This window comes from Aquarana catesbeiana, linkage group LG06, assembly GCF_042186555.1.
Source record: "Aquarana catesbeiana isolate 2022-GZ linkage group LG06, ASM4218655v1, whole genome shotgun sequence".
NCBI classification, from domain to species: domain Eukaryota; kingdom Metazoa; phylum Chordata; class Amphibia; order Anura; family Ranidae; genus Aquarana; species Aquarana catesbeiana.
In genome coordinates, this window is record NC_133329.1 from 229584260 (window position 1) to 229604289 (window position 20030).

Genomic DNA, 20030 nt, shown 5'->3' on the forward strand with positions numbered 1-20030 from the left:
TGAGTCTGTTTGAGATAAACGATATGTTGCAAGGCACCCAGACTGCAATTATAAGATGCCTGTTTCAGGGCAGGAAAATTATAGCACGGAAGTGGCAGAAAAAAGATCCCCCAACGATAGGAGAATGGAGAAGAGAGGTCCAGGATACGATCATCAAGGAGGAATTTTGGTATAGAAGGCGAGGTAGTCTAAAAAAACATAGGAGTGTATGGAAGTTATGGCTGGAGTATGAATGGGATAGATAGAGTTCAAGAGCATAAGGAGTTTGGGTGGTGGATTTGGGAGAGGGAGGAGGTGGGGGTGAATGGGGCGCTGGGGGACGGGGGGAGGGGGGGGAGGTTTAGAATTGTCACTGTAATTTGTATAATTATTTTTCATAATATCTGTCCGATTGAAGGAATTGTTGCTTTTAGCCTCTTTCAAATCAATAGTCACTTTTGAATAAATAAAGTAAAATTAAGGACTGCCACAATGATGTGAATAAAAGAGATGGGATAGATTTTGATTTTTGAAGTTGAAACATTGTCTCTTAAGTTAAATTTCGCTGATGTGGCAAAAAAAAAAAAAAAAAAAAACCCATCACATTTTATTGTATATAATGTTTGTTAATATATTGTATTTCTTTCCTCATTCCCTAATGACCATGATTGTAATATGCTGTGAATGTCCCTTTTGTCCTCATGCATGCTGGATTTTTATCTAATTTTTTTTGTCCTTCATACATATTTGCCTTCACTTACCTCCCCAGCATGCTCTCCTGGCCCTATATTCACCTCATGTAGTCCCTTAACAATGTATTTTATCAGCTCCATAGTAGTGCTTCACCCTAAATACCCCCAAAAATGTTTTAAATGTGATTGGTGCTTAAACTTCATGCAGCGTGCCAGAGACTTTTTTTGGGGGGTTCCCAAATCATTTGGAACCCTCCCTCCCCCCAACTGCTAAGTCAGCTGATAACAATTCTCTATCTATTCTCAATCATCTATCTGCTGACTTTGCCAAACCCATACACACAATACCCACCTCTTTTGTGGTCAGATTTATGGATGAATTCCCCAAAGCATGTAGTACAAGGGCCTGCCTGTATACTTTCAAATGGTACTGTTTCAAATTTTGTATCCTATTATTATCTTGATAGGCAATAGCAGAATTTCCAAATGTGCTCAAATGTGTACAGTGTGTATTTATCTCTTTGTATTATGACACTTCTTACCTGTCCAGTGGGCTGTCAATAGTGTAACTAAGGAGGGGCTGGCCAAAGTAACACACATTATTTAGGCATTAATCTCTCAATGAAGTGGAGAGGGTTACCTGTCCAAACCCCCCCCCCTTTAATGTTATAAACAGCCCATGAGAGGGGGGGGGGGATCTGATAGGTGTACATAATACTTTGGTCTTTAAAACTCCTTCAAATAAATGTTATCTTGATGTTGGCCAAGAATGTTTGTGTCTAATCTGCTTTCCCTGTTTATGTGCAAAATGACTATTTTTTTTTCTTGTTTGACTCCACAGTTTCCTTCCAACCCACAGGAATGGCAGACTGTATCCTCCCACTTTGCCCAGCGGTGGGACTTTCCTAACTGCGGAGGGGCAATTGATGGGAAACACATCCACATCGTCCCACCACCCAACTCGGGGTCATACTATTTCAACTATAAGGGGTTCAATAGTATTGTGATGTCGGCGGTGGTGTCGGCTACTTACGACTTAATATATGTGGAGAAGAATGGCCGGATGTCCGATGGTAGAGTCATCGCCCAGACGGAGTTCTACAGGCGTCTCCAGAATAGCAGCTTGGACTTGCCACCTCCAGAAGACAATGTGGAATGACTCCCATTAGTCTTCGTTGCAGATGAAGCGTTTGCGCTGGGGGACCATCTTATGCGGCCATTCCCGATGAGGACCCTCACCCCGGACCAGAGGGTTTTTAGTTACTGGCTGGCCAGAGCCAGAAGAGTGGTGGAGAACACGTTTGGAATCATGGCCAGCCGGTTCCGCCTATTTCTTACACCCATACACATGGCAGAGTATAAACTGAATCATATTATCCTGGTGTGCTGTGTTCTACACAACTTTTTACGGCAACATTCTACCAACTATGCTGGCTCAGTTGGGCCTGAGGCCGGAATTCCGAATGAACCAACCCTGACGGTGCTTGAAAGTGGCCGTCCTGGCTTGCCCCCCCCCCCGAGTGCCCGTGAGGTCCGTCTAAGATACCTTGAATAATTTGAGGGTAGGGGGGCCATCAATATGCCAGACAATGTCTGAAACCTTTTTCAAATAAACAAAACATTTTAACTACTAAAATCTTTGGTGACATTTACTGCTTGTCTTTCTTTTAGCTGGCCCTGACAGAAATGTGGTGAGTCCTGAAAATGGCATGATTGTTTAACATTACAAAGCATTGTTGGGTGTTATTTACTAAAGGCAAAGACACTTTGCACTACAAGTGCACTTGAAACTGCACTTGTAGTGCAAAGTGGCTTTTCCCTTAGGAAATAACCCCCATTGTCACAGAAAACACCAATTAGAGCACAAGCAAAGTTTTGGAGCGTTGAAACAATAATCCACACATTCTTGATTATCAATCTTTTTAATACCAGCACAATCACATGTGCATTTGTAAAAGGTTTTTTAAAACAAACCAACATGTTTGTTGTATAACAATTTTTGGGGTCACATTAGAAAAAGTAGAAAAGTCCATTTAAGATAAAACAGGCATGTTTAAAACCAACAAGAAAGACACAAATCTTGAACTTACAAAGTTCACATTTGGTAGAACTTGAAGGCAATATCAGACATGAGTATTTACAAACTGTGTTTGATATTGCGTTCAGATAGGGTGAAGTCACCCCAGGAAAAGCCAAATTTTGAAGATACACACAAATTGCCGAATGACAACATGTGCTAGCTGCCATCACGGGGGAAAAAGGGACGTGTTTTGTGGGGGCAACCCCTTCCTCATAGCTACTTTATTATTGAGGAAGGGGTTGCACCCCCAAAACGCCTACATTGATCTCCCGTGATGGCAGATAGCACATGTTGACGCACTGTGTGCATCTTCAAAATTTGGCTTTTCACAAATATGTCAAAAAATGTTAGAAATTTTTAGATCACAAAAAAACAAAAGGGATTTTGAGGGGTTTTAAACTCTCCCTAAAACATCGATGATGTTCTTCATTTTTTTTTTTAACATCATTGATGTTTTTCTGGATGTTTTCCAAGTCCCTATTACACCCCATGATCTCCCCGATCAGGATCTGTGCACTTTCAGAGGTGAAATGTCCTGCATCCACAACATCACGATCACCTAAAAAGATAGAAACAAAAACACACCATGTATTATAAATATGCCGGCATCCATCTCTTACCTGAGCCTGTGGTCGCAGACACTCACCTGTTGTGGTGACTATTTCCACCACATCTCCTTCCTCCTCCTGTTGTCTTTGTGGCATTTCCCCTTCTTCCAGAGGTGGGGGGTCTGTGGTCTCCTTGGATGAGGGGTGTCCTCAGAGTCTTTTATCCCCTATGTTAAAAAAAATAGGTATACTTAGCACACAGATATTTCATGGCAGAAATAGAAATATGAAACATTGCTTGGAAGTTGGGTACAATTGTCTCTTTTGACAGAGTTCCAAGATGAAGAAATATTTTTGTCCTTTGTCAAGCTTGAATACTTACCTGTTTTGTACAAGCTTCACAGATGGAGACACCCCTATAGTATACACTGGAGCACCTGTGTGGGCCCCCTAATAAAAAGGGTGTTCTTGTGTCCCACACTAGTGCTCCAGCATCCAGATGTGAAAACTGCTGCTGAGTGTCCTCTCCTTACACAGAATCTAGTTTGCATTACATTCTAGTTACAAACCCATCTACACAACCAAATTATTTTAAGACAAGTAGGCCATAAAAAATGTATTCAAATGCATATGGCCAAAACAATGGTGTTTTCTAGACCGAACGAGCAATGTTTCATACGAACGAATAATGTGCCCATGAACATGAAAGTTGCCATTTTAAACTGGACAAGAAGTTAAGAAAAGCACATGGAGCAGCACGAACGTAATAAACATAAAGAATAGGAACACAGGACAACTACTTACTTTTTTGCAGCACTCTCCGGATCCTTCTGTACTGCTCGTGCTCCCTTAATTTCAGGTCCGACCACCGCTTCCTGAGCTGATCTTTTGATCGTCGTACCCTGAAATTCCGGTGCAGACTCTTGACCACTTTCGCCATGATCTTGGCCTTTCGGACATTGGGGTTGGGGTAAGGTCCATACTTCCCGTCATAGTTGGCCTTCTTCAGGATGTCGACCATCTCCACAAAGGACATATTTGATGCCTTAAATCGTCTCCTTCTGGATCGGGACGTTTCAGGCTCCGGGCTTTCCTACTCCTCCTCCTCGTAGCTGTAATTAACAGACACCTGCTCTGTCTCCGCCATGTGCTCTTCCCCCACTGCGCCGAATGAGAAGGGGCGGGGAATAAACTAGAAAGATCGTTAGGGGCGGGCGGAGTTTCACGCACGCGCAGTGTCTATAAAGTGCAACACGCTTGCGTAGTACGTACGATCTATGAGCGAAGGAAGGAGTAACAGAGGCGCCAATCGTGAAAGCGAAGGTAAGATACCGCTTCTAGATTGAGGCCTGTATTTGCACAAGTTTAGAAGACTTTAGGCTGACATTAGGGTTTGTCTTGTGTTGTGTCTTGCAGTTAAAATGGATATCTTGAAGGATCATGACTTTATGCCAATCTTCATAGATATGTTCAGGGAGCTGCCTTGTCTGTGGCAGATAAACCACCCTGATTATAAGAACCAAATAAAGAGGAAGGCAGCGCTGGATAAGTTGATGCAATTTGTGAAGACGGTGATCCCCACGGCAGACATCAACTATTTGAAGATCCTAATTGGTGGCCTGAGGAGCACAAGAAGGTCCAGGATTCCCAGAGATCAGGAGCTGCAGATGACATTTATGTCCCCAGGCTGTGGTACTATGACAGGCTGCATTTTCTGGCAGGTCAGATTGAACCCAGGCCAGCACTCTCCACTCTTCCTTCCATGCTCCCCCCCCCCCCAGCTGAGGCTTCTGACGCCCAACCTGGGCCTTTCCAGGCAGCAACATGTGGAGGAGCCCAGATTGAGCCAGGTATAACATTCTTCTAAATATTACTGGTTGTCCAATCAATGATGTTAAATATATGTTATTTTGGAGTACTAATTTATGATTGTGATTGATGAAGCAAAAACTAAAACCATGTCCCTTTTTCATATACAGGGAAGTCTCAGCCAGGAGGTGGCCGGGCCAAGCAGGCTGCCCGATACCCAGGTCCCTCCCCTCTGCCTTCAAAGAAAAAGTGGCAGGAAGAGGAGTAACCTGGAGGAGGCTGCAATAGGCCTATTCTGGAAGGCTACTGAGGCCCTCAGAAGACCCCACAGTGTGGAGGAGGATTTTGCTGGCATAACTGCATGCAAAATGATGCAGATGGAGGAGGGCCAACGACTCCTATGTGAGTTTTTAATTTTGGTAGCTCTAAATAAGGAGTTGAGGGGCCAACTCACATGTGCAACCCACATTTGTCACCTCGCCCATAGTTCTAATCCTCCTCCTCCTCCAGGTCCTACTCCTCCTTCTGCCACATCTCCAACACCAGAGCCACAGCCGGGAAGGAAGCGTGGAAGGAAGACCAGACAGTGATGACCTGGGTTCAGTCTGGTCTGGCAAAATATGCAGGCTCTTGTAGTACCACAGCGTGGGGACACAGATGTCATCTGCTTTCATCATCTCTGGGACTTCTGGACCAGACTGCACTCCCTTAGATATGGACTCCTCAGGCCACCAATTTTGCAGGAAATTAATAGAGGTCTGCCCTGGGGGTCAAAGGCTTCGCCAATTTATGATGTTTATCCAGCGTTGCCTCCCTCTTTGGTTCTGAGCCCTTAATAAAGGAATTTTAGGTTCAATTATACTTGCCTATGTGTGTTTTCCTTCAAAAAGGACAGTTTGTTTGTGAGGATTCAGGTACATTTCAAAAATACAATGTGAAATTAACAAGACACCAACACCAAGCAACCTCCTTGAGATTAAATAATACAAGAGAATAATGGTGTTGTAGTAACTTGACACACAAAACACACACAAAAATATTCTGGAGTAAAAAAAAAAAAAATTAAAAAATAAAACAAAACATCAGCCTTGAAAAAAATACAACACCAAAAAAAAAAAAAAAAAAAAAAAAAAAAAAAAAAAAAAAAGATGTGACAAATCAAAATATATTGAGGGAATCATGATAAATAATAAAGAAATAAGTTTGTGAGAAGTCTGTGTGAATATGAGCAGCAAGACTACTTCATTCTTCTAGCATTAGAAAGAAGAAGAGAGTGTGCTGTATTAAACAATTTTAAAGATTGCAGCCTGACGAAAGTGCTCTATCCATTCCGAACGCTAATTTTACCAGACCGAGCTGTTCCATCTCGGAATTTCTTCTGAGCATGCGTGACACTTTGTGCCTCGGAATTGTGTACACACGGTCGGAATTGACGCGATCGGATTTTATAGCCTGCTCTCAAACTTTGTGTGTCGGAAAATCCGATGGAAAAAGTCCGATGGAGCCCACACACGGTCGGAAATTTCCGACAACACACTCCGATCGCACATTTTCCATCGGAAAATCCGACCGTGTGTATGGAGCATAACAGATTTTATGCTGATTTTTTCCTTCAGATTTACCAAAAACCATATAATATGAGGTCAAACCTTAGGAGTTTCAATTTGTATGCAATCAGGCAGGCCCTTGCACTACATGGTTTTGGTAAATCTGAAGACAAAAATCAGTAGAACATCTGCTAGTGTGTATGGGGCTTAAAGGCCCGTACACACGATCAGACTTTTTGACAAACATGCAAATTAGCTGTTTTAAGGCAACATCCGACCGTGTGTATGCTCTATCGGACAAACTTTTTATCGGACTTTTGTTGGCTGTGTGAACGGACAAACTTTCCGGCAACAAAAGTCCAATGGAGCAAAGTCCGATCGTGTGTACACAAAACCAGACTTTTGTACAAACTACAGTACCTGCCCATGAGAATGTTTCCAGCGCGATCCAATCGCGCTGGTTCTCAGCGACAGTGTACTGTACATCTCGCGCTGGCTGCAATAGGAAAAACACATTTTCCTATTGCAGCGAGCGCGAGAGGGAATTCCCCTCCAGGGGAATACCAGGCCCTTAGGTCTGGTATGGATTTAAAGGGGAACCTCCTACGCTGAAAAAACTGTGTGGGGGCCCCCCCAAAATCCATACCAGACCCTTATCCGAGCACACAGCCTGGCCGGTCAGGAAAGGGGGTGGGGACTAGCATGCGACCCCCCCCTCTAGAACTGTACCAGGCCGCATGCCCTAAACATAGGGGGTGGGCGCTTTGGGGCAGGGGGGCGCCCTGCGCCCCCCCCCCACCCCAAAGCACCTTGTCCCCATGTTGATGAGGACAAGGGCCTCTTCCCGACAGCCCTGGCCATCGGTTGTCGGGGTCTGCGGACAGAGGGCTTATCGGAATCCGGGAGCCCCCTTTAATAAGGGTGCCCCCAGATCCCGGCCCCCCACCCTATGTGAATGAGTGTGGGGTACATCGTACCCCTACTCTTTCACCTGGGGAAAAAACAAAGTTAGACTTACCGGTAACTTGTTTTCCAGAAGTCTTTCAGGACAGCACCTGAGAGATAGTGACTCCTCCCACCAGACCATAGGAAACACCTTCTTCCTTCAGAACTTTAAAGGGAGGCACCTCACTACCATACCTCAGTTGTAGTAGAGAAACCTCCGGCCCCGGCTGGCACACATAAATACATACGTTAGTCACAGCATAGTATATTAAATACAAATAGGGCGGGATGTTGCTGTCCTGAAAGACTTCTGGAAAACAAGTTACCGGTAAGTCTAACTTGGTTTTTCCCAAGGTGTCTTTCAGGACAGCACCTGAGAGGATAACAGAGACTTACCCCCTTAGTGCGGGACAACAGCTTGCAGGACCTTTCTGCCAAACGCTTGATCATTAGCAGATGGGAGGTCCAGCCTGTAATGTTTCACGAACGTGTGAAAACTTGACCATGTTGCCGCCTTGCATATTTGTTCAGGGGTGGCACCAGCTCTCTCTGTCCAAGTGGCTGCTAGTGCTCTTGTTGAGTGTGCACAAATTCCTGCTGGTGGAGACACACCTGCATGCGAATAAGCCTCTGAAATGGATAGTTTCAGCCACCTTGCTAAAGAAACTTTAGAAGCCTGGCAACCTTTCCTGTTGCCCGAAAATAGCACAAACTGAATCTGAACGTCTAAAGAGCTTTGTTCTTTCCAAGTAACATAACAAAGTCCTTCTGACATCCAACATGTGGAAACAAGTCTCCTTCTCCCCTGCTGGGTTAGGGCAGAAGGTTCGAAGTACAATGTCCTGAACACGATTCTGTACTGAAGCTACCTTAGGTAATAATTTCTGGTCTGTCCTAAGTATAACCCTATCTTGAAAAATAGACAAATAGGGTTCCTTGATTGATAAAGCGTTTAAGTGGTGTTCCGGCCGAAATTATACTTTTTAAATAAAAATACCCCTATAATACACAAGCTTATTGTATTCTAGTAAAGTTAGTCTGTAAACTAAGGTCTGTTTTTTTAGTTTATAGCAGTAGTTTGTTATTTTATAAACTTACAGCAGGCAGTGGCCATCTTAAGTGTGGGCATCTGAAGCCAGACTGTATTTCTTCCTGGATCTCATCCTTGCAGATCTCGCACATGCTCAGTGCAGCACAAGCAGTGTAATAGGTTTTAGGTCAGGTTTCCATAGCAACAGCAGTGTCAGAGAAAGTTGCCGCCCCTTCCCAGAAGGCATTGCAAACAGGAAATGATGCGATGGGCCGCGGCCAGGGAGGAGGAAGTGAAAAATGAGTACAGCAGATATACAGTAAGTGCTGAGAAAAAAAAAATAAAAAAATATCCAATTTGTTTACAGTGCACAGTTTAGTGAGGGATGCTGAAGAGTTGTAAAAGTGGGTGGAACTCCACTTTATTAAGCTCACTGATCCTGCATGCAGAGACAATGGCAATCAGAAACACGGACTTAAACGTGAGATATCTGAGTGGCGCTTCCTCCAATGGCTCAAAGGGACTCTTTGTTAGAGACTGAAGGAATATTGACAGATCCCATTTAGGAAAAACTTTAAGCGGTGCTAGTCTGGATCTCATAAGAGCGCTAAAGAATCTGGTTACCAATGGATCCGAGGCCACAGACTTTTCCAAGAACACTGCTAGCACAGCAACCTGCACCTTCAGGGTACTAACTGCTAGCCTCTTGTCAGCTCCAACTTGTAAAAATTCTAGAATGGTAACAAGATTCCTTGGGTCCTGGGCAGATGAATTACACCATGTATTATAGACCTTCCAGACCTTGGAATAAATGTCCCTAGTCACCTTTTTCCTACTTGTTAACATTGTTGAAATCAAATGGTTGGAAAAACCCTTGCTTTTTAGGAGCTGCTCTATAGATACCAGGCTGTGAGCGCCAAAGTGGCTACCTCTGGATGATTTACAGGACCTTGCAACAGTAAATTGTGCCTGAGGGGCAGATGCCAATAAGGCTTGACTGCCATTCTCAGAACGGTTGAAATCCAGGCCTTCTTGGCCAAAAGGGCGTGATTAGGATGACTGGTACCATTTCCCTCTGAATTTTCCTTAATACTGTACTAATGGAATTAACTGGAATGGGGGAAAGCGTAGCAAAGATGGAATTTCCATGGATACGTCAAAGCATCTGTCCCTAGTGACCTGTCCTGATTGTTTAGGGAAAAAAAATTGCGGAACCAGGGCATTCTCCTTTGAGGCGAACAGGTCCACCTCTGGCAGCCCCCATTTTTCGGCAATCATAGCGAAAACTTCGGGGTTCAGAGACCATTCTGCTTCCTGAATGGGGTTCCTGCTCAGGAAATCCGCCACCCTCTTCAGAGACCTCTTTAGGTGGACTGCTGATAGAGACAGCAAGTGTCCACTGAAGAATGTTCATGGCTAGTACTTGCAGCAATTTGCTCCTTGTACCTCCCTGCCTGTTTATATAAGCCACGGCCGTGGCATTGTCTGTTAGTATTTGAACATGCTGAGCCTGAAGACCCTGAGCAAATGATTTCAGAGCCAAGTCGATCGCCTTGAGCTCTCTCCAGTTTGAGGACTTTGTTGCCCCTTTCCTGGACCAGTTTCCCTGAGTGAAAGCCTTTCCTAGGTGGGCTCCCCAACCCCAGGAACTGGCATCAGTTGTCAGCCTTTTTTTGATTGGAAAAGCCCAGACTAACCCCTCCGATAGGATATCCTGCCTCTTCTACCACCATAGTGACCTCTTCACCTGGGTTGGAATTTTTACCTCTGATTCTAGGGATTCCAAATTGTGATCCCAAGATATCAGAAGAAAGGCCTGCAGATGTCTGAAGTGTAGTCTTGCCCACTGGACAGCCGGCATTGACGAAGTCAGAACACCCAGAGCAGACATGACCCGCCTTACCGTCAGCTGCTGGTTGGTCTGTATCCTGGATTTTTTCCTTCTTCTCTGAAGGAAGAAAGATCTTTTGATCTACAGAATTTATTATATACCCTAGAAACCGAATCTCCTGAGATGGGTCCAGGGAAGATTTTTGGAGATTTAGAATCCATCCGAGAGACTCCAGATGGCTGCATGCTCTGCCTAAATTGCTCTGCAAATCCTCTCTTGAGGGGGCGAAAAATAGCAGATCGTCTAAATAAGGAATTACTGCGATTCCTTGAAGACGAAGCGGAGCTAGGGCCTCTGCCATCACCTTGGTGAAAATTTGGGGTGCGGATGATAGCCCGATAGGTAAGGCTCTGAATTGTAGATGCTGAATCCTGCCTTCCATCCTTACCGCCAACCTGAGATAACTCTGGGACGAGATTGGAATATGCAGGTATGCATCCTTTAAATCCACTGACGCCATGAAGCAACCTGGAGTCAGTACATTTCTGACAATGAAAATTGAGTCCATCTTGAACTTTCTGTATTTGATGGCTATGTTTAGTGGCTTTAGATTGAGAATTAATCAAAATTTTCCTGTCGGCTTCTTTACCAGGAAGACATGAGAATAGAACCCCTCCTGCTGTTTTTTTGGTGGCACTGGGATTACTACACCCTGCTGTATCAGTTCCTCGAGAGAGGACTTCATGGCCAGGGCCCTTACTGGATCTCGAGGGGTATTTGTTACCAGAAACCTTCTTGGGGGCCCTCGGAAAACTCGAGAGTATAGCCCTGCAAGAGAGTGGTCAGAATAAACTGACTTGAAGCTATCCCTGACCACTGCGGAAGAAACTCTCGTAACCTTCCACCCATCGAATTCTCGGCCTGTGAAGGAGGACGGAAGAGAATTCCGCTTTTACCCTTCGCTTTTTGTGCGGACCAATTTTTCTTCCTCCCCTGAAAATTGCTGTCCTGCTCTTGAGATTTTTAGGTCGAAAAAGACGTTTTGGAACCTGCTTTTTCTTCTTGACCGGGAAGGACCTCTTTTTATCAGCAGTTCTGTCTAAGATATTATCTAGATCAGGGCCAAAAAGAAGGTCACCTGAAAAGAGAATACCACAAAGCTTGCTTTTTGAAGCTGTATCACCTGGCCAGGTTTTTAACCATAAAGCTTTTCTTGCAGCATTTGTCAAAGCTGCTGACCTAGCTGACATTTTGATTGCTTCAGCTGAAGCATCCGCAATATAAGCAACTGCAGAGATCAGGGTAGGAAATTAATCTAAGATCTCCTGTTTAGGGGAATCTGCCACTATATGTGATCTAAGTTGGTTCACCCAGTATTCCAGATTCCTGCCTACACATGTTGTGGCCATTGCTGGCTTCAAATTGCTCATGATTGATTGCCACGATCTCTTGAGCAAAAGATCCATGCGTTTGTCCATTGGATCCTTCAGAACCCCCATGTCTTCAAAAGACAGGTCTGTGGATGTTGAGACCTGGGAGAATGCAGCATTCAACCTGGGTACTTTAATCAAAACTGCAGCAGGGTCTTCCTCAAAAGGAAAACGTCTCTTGTGGGCTCTGGAAAAAAAGGGTTTTCTCTGATCTCTCTGGATCTTGCCATTCCTTAGCAATGGCGTCAGAAATGACCGAATGGACCGGGAATGTCCGCCCCTTAGGTTCATTTAACCCTGCGTACATGTGGTCATGAAGAGATAATTCCTTCTTTTCCTCACTTAAGCCAAGCATAACATGAATAGCTTTAAGGAGCCCGTCTACCTCTTCAAGGGACAGCTTAAATTTAGAAGGGGCCCCCTCAGCCTCCTCACCCTCCTCTTCCGAATCTTTAACGGAAGGAGCAGGGGACTGCTCTTCCCTGGTTGAAGGGTCTTCAGGTAAAGCTTCCACCACTGGGATAGAAAGGGAACCCTGGGAAGACTCAGAAGTGGATGGCTGACTAGCAGCTGGATTAACTAAAGAGTCACTAAAAGTTTGAATCGTGGCATATAGTTCTTTCTTTACAGAGGCAACCAGGTCATCACAAACCGAAGCGGATTCCTCCTTGACTAAAGAAGTGATGCAAGCACTGCACAGGAATTTTTTTCCAATTCTCTCCCATTTTAGCCCTGCAAGAAGGACATCTCTTTTTTTGGGTCAGAGCTTTTAGCCTGTGAGAAAAAAACAAAAAGGGAAAAAAACCAGGGGACCTTTTAGTGAGACCCAGTCTCAGCTTCAGGAGAATCACCCACAGGTGCACTGAGAAGAAACCAGTCAGCCTCTAGTGCCCAGACAGGCCCCTTGCCACTAGGGGGTAGAGAGAAAAAAAGGAATAGACCAAACACCAGGTAAAGGAAAAAAGGCAGACTTTAACCACTGCTCCTACCTGAGCTTTGCTGGCGCCTGTGCCTGTCCTCAACGCTGCAGACGCTGACTCCTCCATGTCTGGTGTGCAGCTTTCCACTCGTTGCTTGATACACTGCTTCCGGACTCCCATAGTGCATTTGCACCGGACCGGAAGCGGAAATAGGTGCCAGCACCTGTCCTCCCTCCTCCCCCCTTGCGTCCACACCGGAAATGACGTTTTCGCTGACCCAGTGACCGGCGCGACCGCCGGCCAATATGTCGGCGGTGCACGCGCACCGCCACTTCTATGACCGCGCGAGCCACCGGATCTTCGGCTCTCACCGAGCACTAGGAGGGGAAGAGGAGCCCGATTGCTACCGATGCAGATGCCTGGGTAGGCCGGGAGGACAGCGGGTCTCCTGTGGAGGAAAAAAAGAGAAGGAAGCCCCGTCTCCCAGGAGCACCTGAGAGACACTGACTCCCCTCCAAAAATATGTTCCCTCAAGGCCGGAGGAAACACAAAAACTGAGGTATGGTAGGGAGGTGCCTCCCTTTAAAGTTCTGGAGGAAGAAGGTGTTTCCTATGGTCCAGTGGGAGGAGTCACTATCTCTCAGGTGCTGTCCTGAAAGACGCCTTGGGAAAAATTGTCAATAAAAAAAACACTAGACAGGTTTTTAAAGTAATTTACTATGCAGCTCCGGGGGTCTTCTTCAGACTTCGGGGGGTCTCTTCCGACTTCTCCGCTCTCTCCGGCCTCTTCTTAGTGCCGGTTCACACAGGGGCGACTTGTCAGGCGACCTAGCCGCCTGACAAGTCGCCTACCGTTCTGTACAATGGAACCGTTCTAATAGGAGCAACGCAAGTCGCTCCGACTTAGAAAAAGGTTCCTGTAGTACTTTGGGGGCGACTTGCATAGACTTCTATACAGAAGTCGTTTTGCAAGTCGCCGTGGCAGTCGTGTGCAGGTCGCCTCGGTGAGGCAACCTGCAAGTCGTGCCGCCCCTGTGTGAACCGGGGCTTAAGGTGTCCTATTCTTCTCCCGCTCTCCGGCCCCTTCTACCGGGCCCCTCTGCTATCTTCTGCTCTTTTAGTAGCAGTGGCCCGGTCTTCTCCGTCGTCTTGTTCCCTCTTCTCTTCTTCCGATGTTGACATAACGCTCTGTCCCGCTGTAATGCCGTGTGCAACGACTTATATAGGGTGATGGGTGATGTCACCTGGTGACCCTGCCACTTATGACGTCACAGTCCCAAGGCATGATGTGACAGCTGGAGAAGAGGCCGGAGAAGTCGGAAGAGACCCCTGAAGACGGAAGAAGACCCCCGGAGCTGCCTAATAAAATTACTTTAAAAACCTGTCTAGTGTTTTTTTATTGACACTTTTTTTCCCCAGGTGAATGAGTAGGGGTACGATGTACCCCTACTCATTCACATAGGGTTGGGGGCCAGATCTAGGGGCCCCCTTATTAAAGGGGGCTCCCGGATTCCGATAAGCCCTCCATCCGCAGACCCCGACAACCAATGGCCAGGGTTGTCGGGAAGAGGCCCTTGTCCTCATCAACATGGAGACAAGGTGCTTTGGGGTGGGGTGGGCCACAGGGCGCCCCCCTGCCCCAAAGCGCCTACCCCCCATGTTGAGGGCATGCGGCCTCGTGCGGTTCGGGGGGGGGGTCACGCGCTCGTCCCACACCCTTTCCTGGCCTGCCGGACTGCATGCTTGGATGAGGATCTGGTATGGATTTTGGGGGGGGACCCCCCCACGCCGTTTTTTTGGCGTAGGGGGTTCCCCTTAAAATCCATACTAGACCTACGGGCCTGGTATGCCCTTGGAGGGAAACCCATGCCGGTTTTTTAATTAAAATTTGGCGTGGAGTTTCCCCTGGTGATTCATACTAAACACCTGTCGGCAATGCTCGTCGCTCATCGCGAAAGGTAAAAACACATTTTTCCTTTCCTGATGAGCGAGCCAGCTCAGCACTGGCTCCCGCAATTGGGCTTGCCGGTGTCAAATCTCGCTGATAACAGCGGCGAGATTGACACAATATCACGGTCACCTACTGTACAAACATGCATGCTCAGAACCAATGCAAAAGATCAGACAACAATACAGAAGTTGACCAAAGGGTGGCGGTAAAGAGCTGAAAAACCACGTGATTTGGTGAAAGTTGGCTAAAAAAGTCCTGCCGTGTGTATGCTTAATTACTTTATGGCCAACGCCCTTTGTACAAAAATTCACGGGAAAGTTTGTACAAAGTCCTATCGTGTGTATGAGGCTTAAGGCTACTTTCACACTGAGGAGCTTTGCAGGCGCTAAAGTGCTAAAAATAGAGCCTGCAAATCGCCCTGAAAGAGCCGCTCAATTCACTCCAATGTGAAAGCCCTGAGGGCTTTCACACTGGAGTGGTGCGCTTGCAGGAAGGTCAAAAAAGTCCTGCAAGCCGCATTTTTGCAGCACTATAGGAGCAGTGTATTCACCGCTCCTAAAGCGCCCCTTCCCATTGAAAACAATGGGGCAGCGCTGCAAACCCGCCTCAGTGTGAAAGTAGCCTATGAGTGACGTCACTCCCCATTCATTTCACAGCTGCTGTCGGACGTGATCTCAGCAGAGCTTCCGCCTCTGGAGATCAGGTTGGATCGCCTGCAGAAAAAGGTATGCATACTGATTTTTTTTCTTTTCAGGGCTAGATAGGTTAGTGTAATAGCAGGAATACATGGTTAGAAAATCGACCGATCAATCGCCGAAACAGGGTTTGTTGGTCGAAATCGCCGCCAACATTAACCGATCAAAAAAAAAAATCTTTCAAAGAGCAATTGATTTCATACGTAGTGTTGATGTCTTACGTACAAGTGGGGGTAATGTTCAAGAGATGTTTTACGGACGACCTTCACACCAACGAATAGAATATTGTTCGTTCGCAAACGATACGACACAATTTTTCCATTTTTTGTTCACAATATCAATATCGGGTAGTACTTGCTGGGCATCGAGTTGAAAAATCGGCCGATCGTTCGCAGAACGGAAATTTTTGCCCGATTTTCTTATCGTGTATTCCGGTCATTAGACTGTTGGTGGCTATAGATGCAGGGATTTTAGTTTTTGCATGGACTTCCACTTTAAAAAAAAAAAAAACTGTAACAGTCCCGGCATTACAGGAATGTAATTGTCACATTGGTTACTCTCAAACCATCAAATAGCTGAAGTCATAACTAAGGATGAGCTCCGGCGTGTTCGTACACCCCACGTGCAGAGCCCGCCAGTGAGACATTGTCCCGATGTGAGGCTGCAGAGATCGGGAAATGTCTCACTGCCTTTGATTAGCGCAGAGCAGTGCCAACTTCCTGGCTGGCTCTGCACGTGGGGTGTGCGAACACGCCGGAGCTCATCCTTAGTCATAACTGATCACATGTGCAGCATCATGGCAGTTGCAGATCAAACAGAGGCCAAGATGGCAGCTTCCTTGGCTGAAAAGCGTAGGAGAGTTTAATAACGCTCAAATACAATACAAAAAACAGACAAAGTGTGAATGGACCAAAAATCAGGTGCTGCCAGACAACCAGCATTTTTAGAAGAAGGAGGACAGTAAAGCCAGCCCCTGTACTCCTCTAATGACTGTGTCACTTTAAAACGACATGTTTGTCTAGATCTAGGAACACCCAGTCCACAAGGTGCAAATGCTTCTGTGCAATTTCACTTCTCAAACAGGGTTGTCATCCAATTACAGGAAGTGGAAACAAATCTACCTCCAGGACAACAGGTGATAAAACTTACAGACTATTAGGCCTCATGTACATTGCTGCTGGTAAACGGACGTTCAGAGGCAGTTGGCTGCTTTTTTCATCTGCCCCTCATCCAATGTTATCTTGTGTGTTACATGTACACAAGTTTGTTTAATGTCGTTTTTAGGCAGTTGAGTTTAGAGGCCTTTTTTTTGGAAAGCAAAAAAATGAGTTCAGATGCTGAATTTAGAGGCATTTCCAAACGTGGTAACTCGCGTTTAGCCGCATTTCGTTTACATGCATTTTTCATTTTTGGCTAAATATATATTTTAATATTATAATATAGGGGCATCGCTAGGGGGCCCATAGCCCCGAGTCTCTTGCCGCAGGGTCCCTGCCTAACCAGCGGGTCGCGCTGCGGCGGGCGGGCGGACAGGCTGCATGAGAGAGGCAGATGAGAGGAGAGAAGTGAGTGGGCGGACGAGCAGAGATGACATCATCTCTCTCTGCCCGCGCCACATCACCGTTCTTCCGCCCTCAAAGCTGGGCCTCTTCAATGTGGGAGTGAGGTGCGGCAGGGAGCAGTGAGATGACATCATCTCTCACTGCCCACCACGCATCACCGCTCTCCTGCCCTCACTATATGGACCAGTGCTGTCAGCCTGCCACCAATGCAGCGACAATGCACATTTGGTGGCACTGGCTGGCATGGCAAGTGACAATCCACATCAGTTAGCAAGTGACAACATCTGGTGCCAGGCAACGTGGCAAGTGACAATCCGCATCAGGTGACGTGGCAAGTGACAATCTGCAAATTGTGGCAGGTGACGTGGCAAGTGACAATCTTCAAATGGTGGCAGGTGATGTGGCAAGTGACAATCCCCATCAGGTGGCAGGTGACGTGGCAAGTGACAATCTGCAAATGGTGGCAGGTGATGTGGCAAGTGACAATCCTCATCAGGTGGCAGTTGACCTGACAAGTGACAATCCGCATCAGGTGGCAGGTGACATGGCAAGTGACAATCTGCAAATGGTGGCAGGTGACGTGGCAATCTGCAAGTGGTGGCACAGTGACGTGGCAAGTGACAATCCACATCAGGTGGCAAGTGACAATCCACATCTAGTGGCAGGTGATGGTGGCAAGTAACAAGCTGCATATCTGGTAACAGGCGACGGTGGCAAGTGACACGCTGCATCTGGAGGCAGGAGATGGGGCAATGGACACGCCCAGGGCTCCCACTGATTCTGCATTATGGTGAGTTGAACTATTTCATTTTATATTACAATGTAATAATAGAAACAATGTGCTTCAATCACCCTGGAAAAATTGCTTACCATACCCTTCCCCCACCCGGCCTGCAAAAAGGTTGGTGACCGCTGCTATGGGCTCTAGACCCAGATCTTTTGCAGACCTAGCAACACCCGTGTGTGTGTGTGTGTGTGTGTGTGTGTATGTATGTATATATATATTTTTTAAATGCTTCTAAGCGTAAACAGCATCTAAACGCAGCAGAACGGATGTTTTAAACGTGGGTTACTATCTGTCACGTTAAATGGTTCAGGAGAGGTTGTAAAAACGCCCCGTGTACATTAAGCCTTATGTGTTCCTGCCAGGTACAGAGCACATCATACATATGATTTTGGAGCTTACCTATACTTGAATCTTAGCCTGGCTATACCTGTGCCACACACATTCAGGAGGAGGACCACATCTCCGCTCAGAAGAAGAAAGGTACACTGACATGAAGTTTTCCGAGTTCCCACCAACTCACTTACCGTACATGGCACAGCTGGGTGACGCCAAGGATGCTGCATACAAAAACACAACTGTGCCCAAATGTTTTCTTCGGTTACCTGGTTTCAAACTGCCAATACACAGTGAGTATCCCAGCAGCCAATCAGGGTTGTGCAGCCCTCAACACTCACCAATGTTCGCAGGCTCCAGACGAAGATATTAGACGTCACGCCTTCCTAACCGCCAATCACACCTTGACTTCAGCAGGTTATAGCCAATGACAACTTTCACTTCTACGCCACCACAGCAGGCGGCCGTTCGTTTAACAAATGTCCTCCAAACCGACACCTGACTAATATAGGCTGGCAGCCATTTTTTTGGAGCACTCACTATGTACTTGAAGGGGGGAACCTTCAACAAAATGGCGCCCATAATGTACACTTTGAATTACCGAACAATTCGCGCTCTTGCAATATAACTCACGTTGTTCATGTCAGCCTGTAGTTGACATGAGCTAGTCTAGTATGATGTTAGCTGGTTGGTTTGTTGTTTAGTGAATGACGAGGCTATGGACGCCCTGGAAGCAGTGCTGGATGAGGTGGCTCTGGAAGGTTTGGATGGGGTCACAGTCCCGGCGCTATGGCTGCGGTTACAGGCTCGTGTCCCCCCGTTCCCTCTCATACTGGATGCCGCCACTAAGCAGCTCCTGTGGCAGTCCCTGTTGCGGAACGAGGAGCTGGACTTCTGTGAACTCCCTGAAGAGAGGCCGCCCCTAGTGATCTGTAACAGGTCAGGACTCCTCCTCATCACACAGTGCAATCTTTACTACCTCTTCATTCTAATAGATCCTATTTCCATTCATACAGGAAGCTTAGAACCCCTGGCAGGTGTTTTCTTGCTGTCTGTGTCACATTGGGGAGACTTTTGCTCACTTCCTGTCTTGGAGAAAAGACATAAAAGGAAGTCAAGGGGAATTCTCAGTTACAATTGTCTTCATTGGATGATACCCACTCACCTCTAAGATTTTGGATTCCCAGTCTGATCTGTATGTGTGTCATTGTCCCTCAGGGCCTGAGGTGAGCTCACACATAAGGCTGAACCCACCTGAGTTATCCTGCTGGGAAGCTGTCAGATGTGAGAGCCAGTCATAGGTGGCGGGAATGCCTCCACTGCTGATGACTAGCGATTCGCTTTGACCAGTGTTTCTCAAACTGTGTGCCATGAGATATTTCAGGTAGCCGTCAGCAAAGATGGCAGTCTGCAATGGTTGGAGAGCAGCGTGACACGCGGCGCCCGCCGGAAAGTGCATCACCAGGAGGAAACGATGCGTCTTCAGAGCATGCGCGATAGTAGTCCATACTAGAGAGGCCGCAACTCTCCTTTCTCAAGAGAGCGTGAGCCCTTTACCTGTGTCCCACCCTCTGTCTTTACCAACTTCACCAGCCCCACGAAAGCACCTTTTACAGCCGGGGTCAGCAACCAGTAGATCTGACAGGTGGCTGGTAGATTGTGGTCTGCTCTTGCTGACCCGCCATCGCATAGCATCAGAGTGCAATGCAGAGGGACTACTTGTAAAGTTGGAAATGTAGTAGGGAGCAAGAGCCACATAATTTGATGCCTCCTCTGTGTGCTGGCTCCTGTCCCATGCAGAGTGATACCAACTGCACTCCACCTCTTATCCTGGCTAGCGGTCTCCAGAGTGGTGCCAGCAGCAGAAAAGAGATGATCTTCAAGTCAGTAT

At 46.6% G+C, this 20030-nt stretch overlaps 2 protein-coding genes across 7 annotated transcripts in view; one reads left to right on the forward strand and one right to left on the reverse strand.

Moving 5' to 3' along the window:
* Nucleotides 1–18631, reverse strand: part of KATNIP (katanin interacting protein) — a 310890-nt gene extending 292259 nt beyond the window's left edge. For 4 of the 6 annotated variants that reach the window (XM_073633024.1, XM_073633021.1, XM_073633022.1 and 1 more), the window contains exon 1: nucleotides 18331–18472. Coding sequence is in view for 1 of the 6 variants with exons in the window: in XM_073633021.1 (XP_073489122.1) it covers nucleotides 18331–18337 (7 nt within the window). In the remaining 5 variants the exon portion in view is untranslated. The other 2 variants (XM_073633020.1, XM_073633023.1) reach the window with 2 other exon arrangements.
* Nucleotides 18632–18738: 107 nt separating this feature from the next.
* GTF3C1 (general transcription factor IIIC subunit 1) overlaps nucleotides 18739–20030 on the forward strand; it is a 395149-nt gene continuing 393857 nt past the window's right edge. The window contains exon 1 of the mRNA XM_073633018.1: nucleotides 18739–19078. Coding sequence (XP_073489119.1) covers nucleotides 18858–19078 — 221 coding nt within the window. The 5' untranslated portion in view covers nucleotides 18739–18857. The remainder of the gene's footprint in view (nucleotides 19079–20030) is intronic.